At 37.3% G+C, this 16,942-nt stretch overlaps 1 protein-coding gene across 5 annotated transcripts in view; it reads left to right on the plus strand.

The window, feature by feature from the left end:
* Positions 1–1,328: 1,328 nt before the first annotated feature.
* The window catches only part of SREK1 (splicing regulatory glutamic acid and lysine rich protein 1), a 48,365-nt gene continuing 32,751 nt past the window's right edge, over positions 1,329–16,942 (plus strand). For 2 of the 5 annotated variants that reach the window (XM_055421955.2, XM_055421957.2), the window contains exons 1-2: positions 1,329–1,649; positions 11,275–11,408. In XM_055421955.2, coding sequence (XP_055277930.1) covers positions 1,489–1,649; positions 11,275–11,408 — 295 coding nt within the window. In that variant the 5' untranslated portion in view covers positions 1,329–1,488. Of the gene's footprint in view, positions 1,650–11,268; positions 11,409–13,884; positions 16,743–16,942 lie in introns of those variants that run through there. The other 3 variants (XM_055421954.2, XM_055421956.2, XM_088827734.1) reach the window with 3 other exon arrangements.

The following is a 16,942-nucleotide window of genomic DNA, read 5'->3' on the forward strand; positions in this document are numbered from 1 at the left end:
CATCCAGGATTGATCTCCTTTAGAATGGACTGGTTGGATCTCCTTGCAGTATAAGGGACTCTCAAGAGTCTTCTCCAACACCACAGTTCAAAAGCATCGATTCTTCGGCGATCAGCTTTCTTCACAGTCCAACTCTCACATCCATACATGACCACGGGAAAAACCATTGCCTTGACTAGACGGACCTTGGTTGGCAAAGTAATGTCTCTGCTTTTTAATATACTATCAAGGTTGGTCATAACTTTCCTTCCAAGGAGCAAGCGTCTTTTAATTTCATGGCTGCAATCAGCATCTGCAGTGATTTTGGAGCCCCAAAAAATAAAGTCTGACACTGTTTCCACTGTTTTTCCATCTATTTCCCATGAAGTGATGTAAGAGGTTTATAATACTTTATGCACAAATAATACATAAAAAACTAATAAACACACAAAAAATAAACACTTCAAATCTTACAGTACCCTGTAAAGTGTAGTGGTACTGCCAGTATACCTGGCATACAGGGGCACTTGGCATCTTTCAAAGTTTGTAACTCAAAAGCTCATAGTAGAGGGACGCACTGTAGTTGTGCAGTTTGACACCACTGCTTTGATTTCTGCTAAGGTGCTGGCTTTACACCATCAGTGCAATTCTCAACAAAGTGAAGAAAATCAAGTCTTCATATTGTGAAAATGCCGTTAACCTTAAGGCCCCTCAGGACCTTCCAGGTTCTGCGGATGGCATTTTGGGAATAGCTGCCCCCACTGTGTCTCGTTAGGTTGCAAAGTCTGTGTGGATCTTCTGTAAATGTCCTTAATGTGTTCTTGTCTGTCCAGTACATAACACTCAAATATTAACACCTGCGGAAGGAGCTAAAAAATTAAGTTACAGACGACAATCGCATAGCCTTCATCATACTGCCTCCTTCCTTAATTCCGTCTAAATTTACGTTTCGTAAAATTTTCTAAGTTTTTTTATGAATAGGACGCCGGTCAATTTGTTATTTATATAGGTGGGGAGGAGGAGCTGCGTGAATATAATACTGACACGTTATAGTTCAGCCAAGTATTTATCTGCGATGCTCGAGAGTCATTCCTTCTTAACAGCTTTGTACCAGCAGGCCTCTTGACTTCGCAATCTTAGCTACTGTAAAGACTGGAAAGAGGTGGGTCTCTTGTGTTTACAGGAGCGCAAGAATTTGATGGAGTCGTAACCGGGGAAACCCTCAAGCAAAATCTCGGTGGGGAGGAGTGCAGCAGGACCAACAGCCTTACACACCCGAGAGCCCCAGGCTGCAGACTCGCGAGATCCGCCGGGTTGCCAGGGTGACGCTTCCGGTTGGCGCGCGCAGCCCGGAGAGCAGGGGAGTTGTCAAACGGGCGGCTAGACCTGCCCGTCGCCGTGAATCCGCCAGCGGGGGCGCGCTCGCGGCCGCGCGGTCTCCCCTTTCCCGGCTCCGGCGCTGACGCGTTGTAGACGTTGGGGAGGGAGGCAGCGGCAGCGCGGGTCAGGATGAATAGCGCCGGCGGCTTCGGCTTGGGCTTAGGCTTCGGCCTCACCCCTACGGCGGTGATTCAGGTGACAAATCTGTCCTCTGCGGTGACGAGCGAGCAGATGCGGACGCTTTTTTCCTTCCTAGGAGAAATCGAGGAGCTGCGGCTCTACCCGCCCGAGTAAGTGCTGAAGCTCGGCTGGGGGAGGGGCGCGGGCTCGCGCGGGGCCTCGGGCGCCCAGGCGAGGGGGCGAGTGCGGGCGGCGGCGCGCTGCCCCGTCACGTGACCTCCGGCTTTCCCTCGGTGCCCATGTTTGATTGGGGCAGCGCGGCCCCAGCCCCCGGCTTCTGTTTTCCTTGTTAGTCGGCTTTCGGAGGCTGATCTTTGCACGGAATCCTTACAGAGGATTTCGAGGGGTTGCCTTTTCGTGCCTCCCTGCCAGTGGTCGTCGCCGAGTCCTCGAATTCAGTGCCCGGCTTCCTCCGTTTTTTTCCCCGCTTTTTTCCCTCACTTAAGATGGCCGCAGGTGGGCCCGGAATAGTCCTCATGGCAAGCGCCTGATGGGGCGTTTGCAGTGGAAAATCGCGGAGACTGCGCCTGAGAAACTGTCCGATTCTTAGGCCGATGTTGCTGACAGGGAAGCCTGCGGCTGATGACAAATAGAATTAGGGTTAAAGTTGTTCTTAGACCTGTGTTCACAAATTTAGCATCTTCAGAGGTTAATCTAACCGAGCCCATCCATGTTGTTAACGATTCATGTCTGTTCACCCTTTTGGCATCGGATTAAAAAAATTTCCTCCTAGAAGGTCACACTGCCCTAAACCTTTCACAAAAAACAGTAATCTGTGCAGGATTGTTCCTGCTGTATACTTCTAGAAGCCCAGATTTGGAATGGCAGTCGCTGTTCTCAGACACTTCCCAGGTAGTGTACTTTGAAGTAAGATTTCCCTTGTACGGTAGTATCAGCTCACAAAATTTGTAAGAGGTTTCAGGGTTGTTTATTTTCTTACGGGCATGAACTTTTAAAAACTAGTGTCCAGAATATGAAAATTTCTCAGTGTTTTATTCATTTTGTCAAAATCTTTTGAAGAAAGGGATAGTAATTGCCTAAGATTTCTCTTTTTAAAAAGATTGTGTTTGATTTTTTGGGCTATTTCATAGTGATGCATGTAGATCTATTTTCCTTTAGTTTTCTCTAACTATACCGCAATGTTACTGCATAGATAGTGATAAAAGTTGGTGTTTGGGTTTTTAAATTTTACTTAAGTTTTTCTTCTCATTTTTGTTTCGAAGTATTTCATGCATACAGAAATGCTGAAAGAATAACTCCCATGTTCCCTTCATCTGTATTTAGTTAGCCACAGATTTCTATCTCCCTCTCCCCACCTCTACATACACACACACCCCCACACACATCCCTTGACTATTCACTCCTCAACACTTAAATCTCTTATGTATATCTCCTACTTTACCACAGTACTGTTAATATATCCAAGAAATTTGACATTGACAATATATAACATCTAAAGTTTTTCAGGTAGTCTGACAACGCCTTTTCTCCATTTTCTTTTTCTGATACAGAAATAATCAGAGATCAGTCAGTACGTTTGATTATTTTCTTTTATCTAGGACTACTTCCCACTCTGCCCCCTCACACCCCTTTTTTTCCCCAATCATCTTCTTAAAAGCTTTTCATGACATTGATATTTTGTCTTGTAGTTTGTGTTGTAAAATGATTCATCTTGGCTATATAAATTGTTTCCACATGAATAGATTCGGTAATACAGTTTTGCCAAAAATAGTTCATAAGTGGGTGCACATACATCTTTATTGACTCCTCATCACATATATAGCTTTGGCTGTCTTAGAAAATTTTGAAAGTGCTTTAAGCTTTCTCTTCGTTTAGACGCTCAGAACATTTTGGAATAATTGAGAACTGTTTGGAGGGTTGCTGTATTCTGAACGAATTGGAATCAAATAGTAAAATATTTTGTACTAAACCTTTGTAAACTCACCTTGTTTTCAAGGTTGTGATAATGTATCTTATGGGCAGAAGAAATATATCACAGAATATTCTTCATTGGGAACATAACACCACTCACGTGGTTGGAAAATGCTTTTGGGTGGCAATATGCTGCCAGTTATCTGACATTTAGTAAAATGGGCTATTTTTTGAAATCAGATGTTAGTTGCTTGGAGTTTAAAAGTGTAAGAGAATAAAAAAGCTGGTTATTTAAACAGTGCATTGAAACAGAGTTACTGTGTCACCAACTGTAATGCATTTTGCAAAATTGTAACATAAATGTAGTACATCTAGGCCAGGAAAAATCTTTGACCAGTTATTCTATATTTGCAGTTCCTATTCCTGTTTTTCACAAGTATTAGCATGATTTTCTAGTGGTGTGTTTTCTGTTTGCTCTGAAGTTGTCATAAGCTGGTCCTTACATTCTGTTTGCAAATTTGGCCTGAAATATATAAATATGCAACAGTAGTAGGTGTTTTGAAGACAGAATTCTTTTTTCAGTGTTGTGGAAATGGTATTTTATGATTAATCTTTGGAAACTGAGTAGAAATTGATTTGTTTTAAATTTGGAACTATATTTCTTCAATAGAATGTGAGAATAGATTCTCATTTACATTTTAAGGATGCAGTTGCTAATACGAAAATTCAGATTTTAAATTAAATTTTAATTTTTTTGGCATGAGGCCATAATTTCTATTTAAACATTTAAGAATTGGAGTAGACATTCATTGTAAATATTAAAAATTCTTATTTGTGCTGCTAGATGACAAATATCCAGACTTTTTATTTTAGTACAATTTAGTACTGTTTAGTACAAATGAATCTCATACATCTTGAAAACCTATTTACAATGGTAAGAAATTTTTGTCTTTTTTTCAGTAAGCTTTTTATAGAGGTATAACGTGTAGAAATGGAGAAGGCAATGGCACCCCACTCCAGTACTCTTGCCTGGAAAATCCCATGGACGGAGGAGCCTGGTAGGCTGCAGTCCATGGGGTTGAGAAGAGTCGGACACGACTGGAGCGACTTAGCAGCAGCAATGTGTAGAAAAGTGCATGGATAAGGGTATACAGCTTGATGAGTTTTCACACAGTGAACACATCCAGCACGTGGCTAGGATTCTCTGCGCCCTAGAAGTTCTCCTAAAGGGTAACCTGGCCTCATTTCTACCATCAACCCCATGTTGATTTTTTTTTTTTTTTTTGGCTTGCGGGTTTTCTTTGCTTTTCTAGTCTTCAAAAGCACTCATAAGGTAAAAGCTGTCAACCAGGTAAAAGTATAGCCTGTATAGTCACATTATGAAAAATAGAGACAATGGAACATTGCCAGTGACCCTAGGTCTCTATCAAAGCCTTTCTTCATTTCCATCTGTTTCTCTTCAGTCCTTTTTATATGTATTTATCTTAACATGAATGAGATGAGTGAAAGTCACTCAGTCTTGTCTGACTCTTTGTGACCCCGTGGACTATACAGTCCCAGTCCATGGAATTCTCCAGGCCAGAATACTGGAGTGGGTAGCTTTTCTCTTTGCTAGGGGATCTTCACAACCCAGGGATCGAACCCAGGTTTCCCGCGTTGCAGGTGGATTCTTTACCAGCTGAGCCACCAGGGAAGCCCAGGAAGACTGGAGTGGGTAGCCTACCCCTTCTCCAGCGGATCTTCCTGACCCAGGAATTGAACTGGGGTCTCTGGCATTGCAGGTGGATTCTTTACCAACTGAGCTATCGGGGAATCCCTTATGTTAATCTAGTTTAGTCAAAAGAATATATATGCACTGTTACTGTCAACTTTTTTTACTCAGCCCATAGTAAGCATTTTTCAGTATTGCTGAGTTTTATTTATTGTAATAATATTTAAAGTCTCAAGTGTGTATGTGTGTGTTTGAAATTCTGTCATTGGGTTTAAGCTAGAAGTATTTGAAAATGTGCATTTTTGATTGTCCACAGTGATTGGAGGGCCTCTAGCATTTAGTGGGTGTCAATAAATCAGAAGGGAGTCTTATAGAAAGGAGAATTGTGTCATCCAAAGTATCACTGGAGACCTGTTGAGAAATTGTTATGTATCAGTTAATATTTTCATACATAAAACTACAAGCTTTGCGTTATATCTTTTTGATAGACTCTCAGAGAACATCTAGCGTTACATCTTTTTGATAGACTCTCAGAGAACATCTAGAAATACAATAAAGTGTTGGAAAGTCATAGTGTTACCGCATTGAGTTTTTTTTAAAGCTTGTACAGTGCCATCACCATGTTTAATGAAAAATTAGATAACCAGTTATGTGTGTGCATGCTTGGTCATGTCCGAATCTTTGCCATCCTATGGACTGTTACCCCACCTCTGTCCGTGAAATTTTCCAGGCAGGAATACTGGAGTGTGTTGCCATTTCCTGTTCCACGGGATATTCTTGACCCAGGGATTGAACCTGAGTCTCCTGCGGCTCCTGCATTGGCAAGCAGATTTTTTACCACTGTGCCACCTGGGAAACCCAGATAACCAGTTAGGGTCCAAGAAATTTAACTGATGCTCAGAAAGTTGGTTCTGTGATTTTTGCATTAAACTCTCAGTGAAAATTTCTGATTTTTTTTGAAAAGTAATTGTAGAAGGTTTTTATTTAAAAAAGCAAGACTTGATTTAACAAATAAGGTCAATATAAATTGCTATATTTGAGTACTGTTACTTTCTTAAGAGAATTATGTTTAGACCAGTAACATATATAACCCCTTTTAAAAATTAAAACTGTAGTTCAGGATTACATTTGAAATGATAATTGTATTTAATTTTTAAAAAAGTAAACCTTACTTAACAGCATAGATATACTAGAGAGAAAGATCTAAATATAAGATTTGGAAATATGCTGCTGCTGCTAAGTCGCTTCAGTCGTGTCCGACTCTATGCGACCCCATAGACGGCAGCCCACCAGGCTCCCCTGTCCCTAGGATTCTCCAGGCAAGAACACTGGAGTGGGTTGCCATTTCCTTCTCCATTGCATGAAAGTGAAAAGTGAAAGTGAAGTCGCTCAGTTGTGTCCGACTCTTTGGTTGACCCCATGGACTGCAGCCCACCAGGCTCCTCCGTCCATGGGATTTTCCAGGCAAGAGTACTGGAGTGGGTGGCCAATGCCTTCTCCGTTTGGAAATATGTTCATTTATAAATATAAATACAAAGTTGATTGCTGAGATATCTGTATTTGGGCTTGCCACTGTATCATTTTTTGGCTTCCCAGGTGGCTCAGTGGGTAAAGAATTTGCCTGCAATGCAGGTGACACAGAAGACTCAGGTTTGTTCCCTGGGTTCAGGAAGATCCGTGGAGGAGTGCATGGCAACCCACTCCAGTATTCTTGCTTGGAGAATCCCATGGACAGAGGAGGCTGGTGAGCTATGGTCCATAGGGTCACAGAGTCAGACATGACTCAAATGATTGAGCATGTACACACACTGTATCTTTTTAGCTTATAATATTCAAAATAAAGTAGTGTTACTACTTCTTCTGAAAAGCTTGTATGTATACATTTTTATTAAGTAGATACTGTGTTGATCTTACTCTCCATTTAAGGAAGGTAATTGAAGATGGTGAAGAAAATTGCTTTTAGCACTAGGATCCATTCTTTTACAGTGATGCTGTTCAGAACAGACTGGCGTATTTTAACCAGGTTTTGGGCTTCTGAAATCTCCATAGCATATGGTTTATTAACCAGTCCCACATTTCTTATTCCCGTGGGTGTTTTAAATTTGAAATGATGTGATTTTCAAGTAGGGGTATTGGGAAATGTTTGTAGTTTACAACAGTGATGATTTAGGTTTCCATTCTTTAAAGAAGCTTCTGTCAATTTAGGAAATACAGTTTCAGTGGTAGCTTGTTAGTTTCAAGTGCTAAAAGAGAGTATACTTGTTGTAATTGCTAGGGACTTCATAGCTCCTTGTAATAATAGATTTTTTTTGGGGGGGGGATGGCTGCCAAGGACAGAAGGTGTTACTAATCTAGCTCAGGAAGTGACATTGTTAAAAAGATGATTTCCCTAAGTAGTAAAATACAGATTAGGCCTCATGGAAACTGGGACTGGGAACCAGGAAGGTATCAGCATCCACAGCAACTATCTGCTTATTCCTGTCAGGATGTAGTGTCAGTTTGGTTGTATCTGCTCAGTTTCTCTGCAGACCTGTACTCACTCATCTGGCATCTGGCCCAAACCCTCACTCTAAATGACTTTCCAGCCCCAGAGAGAGAATCTGATTGTTCAAATTCATTTGGTCAGGCCTCCCAAATTACAGGTTTTGGGTTAACCAGTGAAATGGGCCCTTGTGTCACGTGACTAATCAGTTGTGTCTTAAAGCTTGCTAGGTCTGTTTGGGGTTTCACATAAGGGAACTGCTGAAAATATATAGGATGTCTTGGTAGCACATGTAAGAGGGTACTTAGTTACTTTGATATTTTAAAATGACTTTCTGAAGACTTTGAAATTTGAGCCTTGAAGAAAAGTGGAAGGGGGAGTAAGAGCACATCATAGCCAAATGAAACAACATGTACAAAGGTGGCTCTGTTGGTTCAGAATGTGTCCTGGGAACAGCAAGTATTTTTATGCCTGGATTTTTTAAATGATGAGGCGAGAAGGGTGTCTCTGAGGAAATTTAAGCATGACATGAAGAAATTTAGGGTTTTAGAAAGATTATTCTAACACCTTTTGTGGAAGATTATTAAAGAGTTGAGATTGGAGGCAGTGTGATTGGTTAGGAGCCATTACAGTAATCCCAGTGAGAAATGATAAGGACTTGAATGAAGGCATTGATAACGAGGGTAGTGAAAGAATTTGTTGTTTTGTCCCTCAGATGTGTCTGACTCTTTGCAACCCCATGGACTGCAGCACGACAGGCTTCCCTGTCCTTTACTATCTCCCGGAGTTTGCTCAGATTCATGTCTGTTAAGTCTGTGATGCCATCTAACCATCTCATCCTTTGTCGCCCCCCCTTTGTCTCCTGCCCTCAATCTTTCCCAGCATCAGGGTCTTTTCCAATGAGTCGGCTCTTCGCATCAGGTGGCCAGAGTATTGGAACTTCAGCATCAGTCCTTCCAAAGAATATTCAGAGTTAATTTCCTTTAGGATTGACTGGTTTGATCTCCTTGCTGTCCAGGGGACTCTCAAGCATCTTCTCCAGCACCACAGTTCGAAAGCATCAATTCTTCGGCGCTCAGCCTATTTTATGATCCAACTCTCACATCCGTACACGACTACTGGAAAAAACCATAGTTTTGACTAGACGAATGTTTGTCGGCAAAGTGATGTCTCTGCTTTTTGATATGCTGTCTAGGTTTGTCATAGCTTTTCTTCCAGGAAGCAAGTGTTTTTTAATTTCATGGCTGCAGTCACTGTCCACAGTGATTTTGTAGTCCAAGAAAATAGTCTGTCACTGTTTCCATTGTGTCCCCATGTATTTGCCAGAAAGTGATGGGACTGGAAGCCATGATCTTAGTTTTTGGAATGTTCAGTTTTAAGAATTAATGTGACAAATATTTGGGAGGCCATTTTCATAGGATATAAAGACCAATTGGATGAAAAAGAAGGAAGAAGGATCAAGGATGAAAACAACCCATAAATCTCAGTAGTTTAATAAAAACATAAGATTATTTCTTACACTAAATTGATGGGGTTGGTGATGAAGCTGATGTATCAGCCACCCATCTCTTTGATGTTGCTGGTCACTGTGGCAGAGGGACAGAACGGAGCAATGACCCTTAAAGCTCCTGAATAGGAATCAATTTCAGTTCTGCTCATATTTAATTGACCAAATTGCACAGCCATACCTAACTTCAAGGAAAAAAAGAAATAGAATTTTATTATGTAGCCAGAAGGAAATTTAGAAATATTTGGTGAACAGTACTAATGATGGTCACATTAGTAACGCCCAGATTTCTGACTTAGGTGATGTGGTAGTATCCTTAACTGAGATGTGAAATGAGGACAAAGTGCTGGATTGGTATAGAGGAAGATGATGAATTTAAGTTCAGTGGTGGGCCCTGTGACCATCACCATGCAGTATTCCAGCAGGCACTTAGATATAGGAATTTAGAGCTCTTAGAAAGGCCTAAATTGGTGATGTGGCAACACAAAGGTGAGTTAAATCTGGATGCAGATGTATTTGTTGTTGCTGTTTAGTCGCTAAGTCACGTCTGACTCTTCTGTGACCTCATGGGCTGTAGCCCAGCATGTTCCTCTGCCCATGGGATTTCCCAGGCAAAAATACTGGAGTAGGTTGTCGTTTCCTCCGGGTATCTTCCCAACCCAGGGATGCAACCCACATCTCCTGCTTTGGCAGGCAGGTTTTTTACCACTGCACCACCAGGGAAGCCTGCAGATGTGTTTATCTCATGACAGATGCATACAGTGCTTCACTTATGTGTTGAGTAGGGGGAGGTTGAAAAGGACTGGCTTGAAACTTGAATTGGATGGCCTGAGGTAGGAAAGAATTAAATTCAGTTGGGTGAGAAAGAGGTAGAGTTTTATTTTTATTTTAGCTGCTTTAATTAGCCTGATTAAGTTATGTTAATAATAATATATCAACATATAGTTTCAAATTCTAAATGCAGATATATTTTATCTTAGTGTTTGGTTAATATCATAATTTTAAGAAGCGGTGGATATTTATGGAATTACAAATTAGATAGTACATTAAAGTGGCTTTAAAGTTCTTGATTAACTGAATGGTTAAGGTTACATGAGATTTGGAATAGATAATTAGATGTTAAATCTCATCTTTGCCTTTTACTAGGTCTAGATTGTGGTCTACTTCCTTGACCTGTTTGGTCAACTAAAGTAAATTACTGTTATTGCCCAAGTCATATTTGGTATTTTTCAAATGATCTTACTTTTTTAGTGTGACGGATTGAATGTTTTCAAGGATTGTACATTTATGTTAAACATTAGCTATGTATCTAGGTTGTGCCTTTTATCACTTGCTAAAGACAATTACAGATTTTAATTGAACATAGTTATGGGTAGGTTGAGAAAATGATTCTTTATGAGCATATAGTGTATTTTGAACTCTAACATGATGGATGCATATTATGGAAAGATTGCTTTCAACTGTGCTGTGTCTGGCTTCTTTTTAATGTAGTCTTGCCTAGATTAAATCTAGTAGGACTTGTAAGAATCTATTCTCTTTTGCCTATAAAATATTTACATTTTGTTTGTAAAATTGTTTGTCTGGAAAACCACAATGCTGCCTGGTCTGCAGTAGTCTAGTATATGCAAAAGAATTTAATTTTAATTCCAGGTTAGCTGACTGTTTTTAGATGTTTGTCAAGTTTTTAATGATTTAAATGTCAGGAATCATGTTAGGAAGGATTGGAAGTAGTTACAAAATTTGAAGTCTTGAGAGTTGGGGCTTTTTTTATGAAAGAGATTTTGCCGATTGATGTGGATGCACCAATTAAACATCCTTGGGTTAAGTCAGCTATTTTCAAATTTCACTGAAATTAAGAATGTGTTAAGTTTCAGATTTTTAACAAACAGGGCTATAGGCCTGTCTAGATTTCTCTTTAGTCTTTACAGCAAATCACCATCAAAAGACTTAAATTCTGGTGTTTCATGTCTTAGCAACAAAAATTCCTGTCTTGATTATGTAAAGATCTAAAAGGCTACGTTCTGGTATTTCATGCCTTAGCAGCAGAAATTCCTGTCTTGATTATGTGAGATTATGTAAAGATCTAAAAAAGAAATGGTAAATGAAAATGACAAAACCAACCTAATGTTTATTAGTCCAATTGTTTTTCTTTTTATCTTGCAGCAACGCACCTCTTGCTTTTTCTTCCAAAGTATGTTATGTTAAGTTTCGTGATCCATCAAGTGTTGGTGTGGCCCAGCATCTAACTAACACGGTTTTTATTGACAGAGCTCTGATAGTTGTTCCTTGTGCGGAAGGTTGGTATCTTATATGATTTTTTAAGTTATTTTAATCTCTGTCCTGTCCATTACTACCACTGGCTTTCCTAGAAATTGGCAAGTAGATATGGTATGTGTGTGTAAGAATGAAATTTGGATATGGAAAGGATTTTACCTAATAATAAAATATATTAAAATGGTTACTTTATTATGTATATTTGAGATATTATAGCTAGACATTAAACATTTTTTAAATTGCTTGCCTTCTTTGGTTTACTTTGCTCTATTGTATTTGCAAGTTTAAAGCAAGCTTTCTGAAATTAAATTGGTAGAGGAAACTATTTAAAATGTTTAAATAAGTGATCCTTTGCCCTTGTGTATACAATATTAATGAAATTTTATAAATAAAAACAGTGTACACATTTTGCTAAGTGGGGGTTAGGTGGTAATTATGTTGAAGAAAAATATTCATATTTTAAGGTTTACAGTATCTTCTTAAGGTAATTTACCTTTTTAATGAAACCATTATTTCTTATTCACTGTAATTGTTTGCTGTGCAACTGAAATTTATTTTACTGACTTCTTTTGCGGGGGTGGAGGCCAGGGAGCTAGGGTTGGGGGTGGTGATGGCAATTAAAGAAAAACAATGGAAAACAATTTTCCAAAGTGTCCATCAAGGAAATAGTTGTTTGAAGGGGTAACAAGGCCAAAGGCCTTATAGTAATTCATTAGTTTATGACTTAACCTGCTTTAAGAGCTAATTATTATTAATGCAAATTTTTTTAGTAACTGATGTTTACAGAGCCACTAACTGAATTTGAAAGTTCTGGTGTGTAATTAACTTTTATTCAGAGCACTGATTGTGGCATATATACATGGATTTTATAATTGGTTATTATAATTTAAATGTCTTTAAAATATATTTTCACTGGTGGCTTGTGGTAACTGTTTTACAGCATAAAATTTTTACCTGAAGCAGTCTAATGAGTTTTCATATGTAATGTTTTAAAACCAGTTTTAGAAACCAGGCTAACATTAAAATAGTGTATAGTAAACAGTTTGCTGCACTTTTAAGTTTTTTTGCATATTTCAGAATGCCTGTTCTGGGATGTCAAAAACATTACAGTCAGATACACTGATGTTATTTCTGAAGTCCCAGAATAGGACCTTCTGGAGTTTTCAGATAAATTTGAAAGTGTTTTTCCCATGCCTGGGGATTAGAGTGGGGTAGGGAGAATAAAAATGAACTGAAGTTAATTATTTGCTTAAATCTATTCTTATCTACTAATCTGTAAGCGCACAACGACCCTAAAATTGGAGAACAAGGTGAGGAAAGAGCGAGCGGGTAATGGTTTAGTTTGCACACCAAGTGCACACCAAGTAAACTGCATGGGAAAAAAGTAGAAGGTTTATTAATGGGAATATTAAGTGTATCAAAAAATTATGCCACCGGCAGCACAGATCTTGTGTGATTATAGCTTGTTATTGAACTGGAAGGAAGAATTTTGTTAGCATGGCTCTGCTGGAACCTTGCTGTATTCCCATAGAATTTTTCAAATATTTGAAAAGTGACCATTGTTATCAATCTTCAAGATTATGGGCATATAGAGGTTCCTTTTTTTGTCTGTTTTACTTGATAGAATTAACTGCATATTTATTGTAATGACTTGAATATTTTTAGTATCAACATTTTGAGACAAAATTTCACTATTTTTGAACATGAAAATTCATATTTTTATTCCAGTTTAGTTGTATTTTAGAACATGAACCTATAAAATAATTGGTATTGGAAAAACATTCAGATACACATTTCTCATTGAACTAGTACAACAGAGATGAATTCATAGAACCTGAAGAATGTCACAGTGAACTATTAAAAGATCTGATTATGCACTGCAAGCAAAGTAATAATGTATTGTATTAAAAAAGATAGGGAAGTAAATTTGAAGTAAATCAAAGGAAAGAGTTCCAGTGGAGTAAGTTCTGTAAGAGGAGATGTACTGTGGTGCTGTAAGCAGTCTTCCATTTACTTCACTGATTGTATTCTTTCCTTGATGTTATAGAAACAGCATTATGAAAGAAATGAAAGAACCATAGAAAAAAGTTGTAACACTTTTTTATCAGTTTCTTTCATTTTGCTGTTTTTTTTTGTTTTGTTTTTTGTTTTTAATTCAGACGATAGTATTGTGAGAAGATCCTAAGCTGTTTAAGTAATGTTGGATGTGTAATAGTTTCATACATATTAAGTAGCATTAGCTATTGTTAATAAAACATGCCACTTCAAAATAAAATGTTATACTTTCATTATACTCGTCCAGATATGACCTCTTTTTGTTGTTGCGTGCATCTCAGATTTCTTTTTATAAATGTTAACACTTAGAAAAAGATAAGGTCAAAGATAGGGTGTCAACCTAATCATCAGTCATAAGTTTATGTCCACATTTTCTGGTAGATGGATTTTGACTATTAATTTGGTTTTGTATGTTTTCTCTATGTGATATTTGTGCATTATTAGATGACTAGACTGGCCAAGGCAGACCTGTTACACTTGCCTGAGTTAGGCATTGTTTGCCATGCCACTAAACCTGCCGTCAAGTGAAACCTTCATTGGGGAAATGAGATCGGAGTCTGAACCGCAGAAGATGGACGCCCTGTCTCTGTTTTTTATTGTTTTACTTTGATTTCATTTCTTTTTCTTTATTTTGTCCCTTTTTTTTTTTTTTGTTTTGTTTTGTTAAATCTCTCTCACTTTAACTTGTGAGCTGGTTTTCCAGTTCTTTGTAAATGGTATTCCATTAAGAGTTCATAACATTGCATTGCAAATTATATTGGGAGATGATTGGTAGAACTCATCCTTAACATAAGTTTTCACAGTAAATTAGTATACAGTTTCATGAAGCTCAGTGCTAGTTTCAATTGGTGTTTATAAACTGATCGGGTACATTTTATTCCCGAAACACTAAAACAGTGGTGAGATTCTTATTTAGGAGCAGGTTTTTTATCTCAATGTAACATTTTTGCAGTTTTCTCCCAAGTCTGCAACTCTCATAAAGACCAACTGATAACTTCTAATTTTCATCCTTCTCCCTTAGAATTTTAGGCATACACAATCATCGAGGAAAATAAGTAAATTTCTTATAACATTCTGGGGGTAGAGAACAAGAAGAGACTTTTCACCTTTATGATATTTGTTATAGAAAATAACATTGATTTAAAAACAAAACACTTTTAGTTGCCTCTGTGGGGAATGGATACTTGAGAAACTGTTGAATATTTACTTGCGTATGTATTTCTTTGCTTGAATTTTTGGTTGAAAAATGTTCAGAGACTACTTGTTTTTAAATAGATTCTGAGATTAGGATGCCTGAGAGACATTGTTTTCCTCTCAGTTGTCTTTGATGAGTACAGTTTGGGAAAAATGCTAAGTACTTAATTTGCTTTATGCTTTTATATATTCTGATAGTATTTGGAGGATAAATTTGGTAGAATTTTATCTTGGAAATTAAGCAATGGGACTTTTGGATTATCTTTAATAGTAATAAGAATAATACATATTGTGCTTTTAGTTAGACTTAATACTTAAAATAGTTCATTATGTTGTGAGAGGCAGTGAGAGTCAGATATCCTACTGACAACTATTTTTAAGCCAAAAGTGAATGACTTTAAGCAATCAACTTTTGGCCTAGGTTAAATACCCTTTTTTGTTGGTATAGCCTTTCTGGACTGTTTTGTGTGTATAGTTTTGCTTATTCAGTCAACAGGTAATCTTAAATTGGGACATTACTAAATTGAAATTCTTTAGTTTTTTAGGTGCATGAATTAGGGTAGTGAAGCATAGGATTTGTACCTTAGGACCTCAGTTGATTTATCGAGTTTTGTTCAGGTTTTACAAATATTCAAAAAAGAAAGAATACTTACTTTTCACAGATAAAACAGGTTTGATAGCAATGTAAATAGTATAATATATATGTGAGTATACAGATACATGTCTTAATGCTAGTAACTAATAAATACAAAATAAATTATTATTCGATGTCTTCAAGTAAGATCCTCCCACCTTTTAATCTTTATGCATGTTAAAATCTGTGCTTATGCAGAATTTACTGAAATAATAAAATGACTTTGTTTTTGAAATTAGTAAATTAAGGTTATATAGACTTAGAATAAATAGACATTTGCTAAAGCTAAGAAAGTGTAATTTTTCTATTCCTGTGAATAAGGTATAACCACTATTTAAAGCAAATTTTAAAATTCATCTTGAATTTCATCCACGTTTAGAAGTACATTCAAGTTTTTTTTAGAGATTTATCCCTGCACATCTGGTTGTATTAAGTAGAATTTTGCCACTGATACCCAGCGTTGTGCTTTCTTGAAAATTTATTCCATATGCTAGTTGCAATTTGGTGTGACTTTGTACAGTGTTTTAAATTACTTTGAAGAATTCATAATAGAAATGTTTGGTCAAATAACACATAATTATGTATGAGTAGTTCTTCTGAAATTGCTGTGTATAGTCAATTTTTCTTAGAAATTTTCTTTTCAAAGGGTTAAGAGAAAGCAGAAAAAAATGTGTGAAAGTCATAGTCTTTATCAAAACTGATTGATTAGAATTCAGTAATTAAATGTGGCAAATTGATGGACTTAATTCAGAGTAAATTTTCATTTTTTTACTTGTAGGGATTTCTTCTTAGTATCTAGGGTTATTTTAATGTTATTTTTATTATTATTAGGCACTTAAGCTGCTTATTATAAGGAAGACATTTAGGCATTAACCTCCCCTCTTCAGATAAGTATACATAAATTGGTTCTAAAAGTCAGTAATTTAAGAAATTTCCTGAGACTCAGGGAAGTTTTTTTAGTTATTTCCAAAAATGATAGTTTCCCAAGGCGTATATATTCTTTGGAACTGGATTTTTTTGGTCATCTCTGACATTGTTGGTGAGATGCCTTGTTAACTGAATGGGTGTAGGCTTCCTTTTCAATAGAAGCTGGTTACATGCAGTAGCTTTTGTTTTTTTCTGTCTGCTTGAAATTAAATGGAATCTATTGGAAGATTATCAAAATTGTTTGCATCACAAGTAGGTAGTTTAAATTAACAGGATAGGGACACTCGGGAATAAATTTCAATTCGCACATATTTGTTTTTTTCTTTTTCTTTTTTTTGACTAATTTGGTTATTTGCCATTTCTGGGGATTAAACTTTAAAAAATGTTCTTCTTTTCTGTATCTGATGTTCTGTGTGCTATTAGTGATGCAGCCAACACGAACGGTTGTCATGTGTAACACAACTTTCGATCACCGCGAAAACACCGTCCTGGAAAAGCGTCCATGCTTGATATCGTTTGGTTCATGAACATTAAGTTTCCAGTACAGGTGACCCATAGCTCAAAGTGTTAAATAATTGTCTACATTATTCAATTTTTAAAATAATGTTCCATTAATGAGATTGCTAGTCTTTGAAATTTTGCTCACTTTTATTTTTCCTAGTAGAGCAGGGTAAAAGGAAAGACTTAAGTTCTTATTTATTTCTTTATATGGATCTGATAGATTCATTTATTATTATTATTTTTTAA

Source organism: Moschus berezovskii, chromosome 18 (assembly GCF_049115385.1).
Source record: "Moschus berezovskii isolate FMDL1 chromosome 18, NW_MosBer_1.0, whole genome shotgun sequence".
NCBI lineage: Eukaryota > Metazoa > Chordata > Mammalia > Artiodactyla > Moschidae > Moschus > Moschus berezovskii.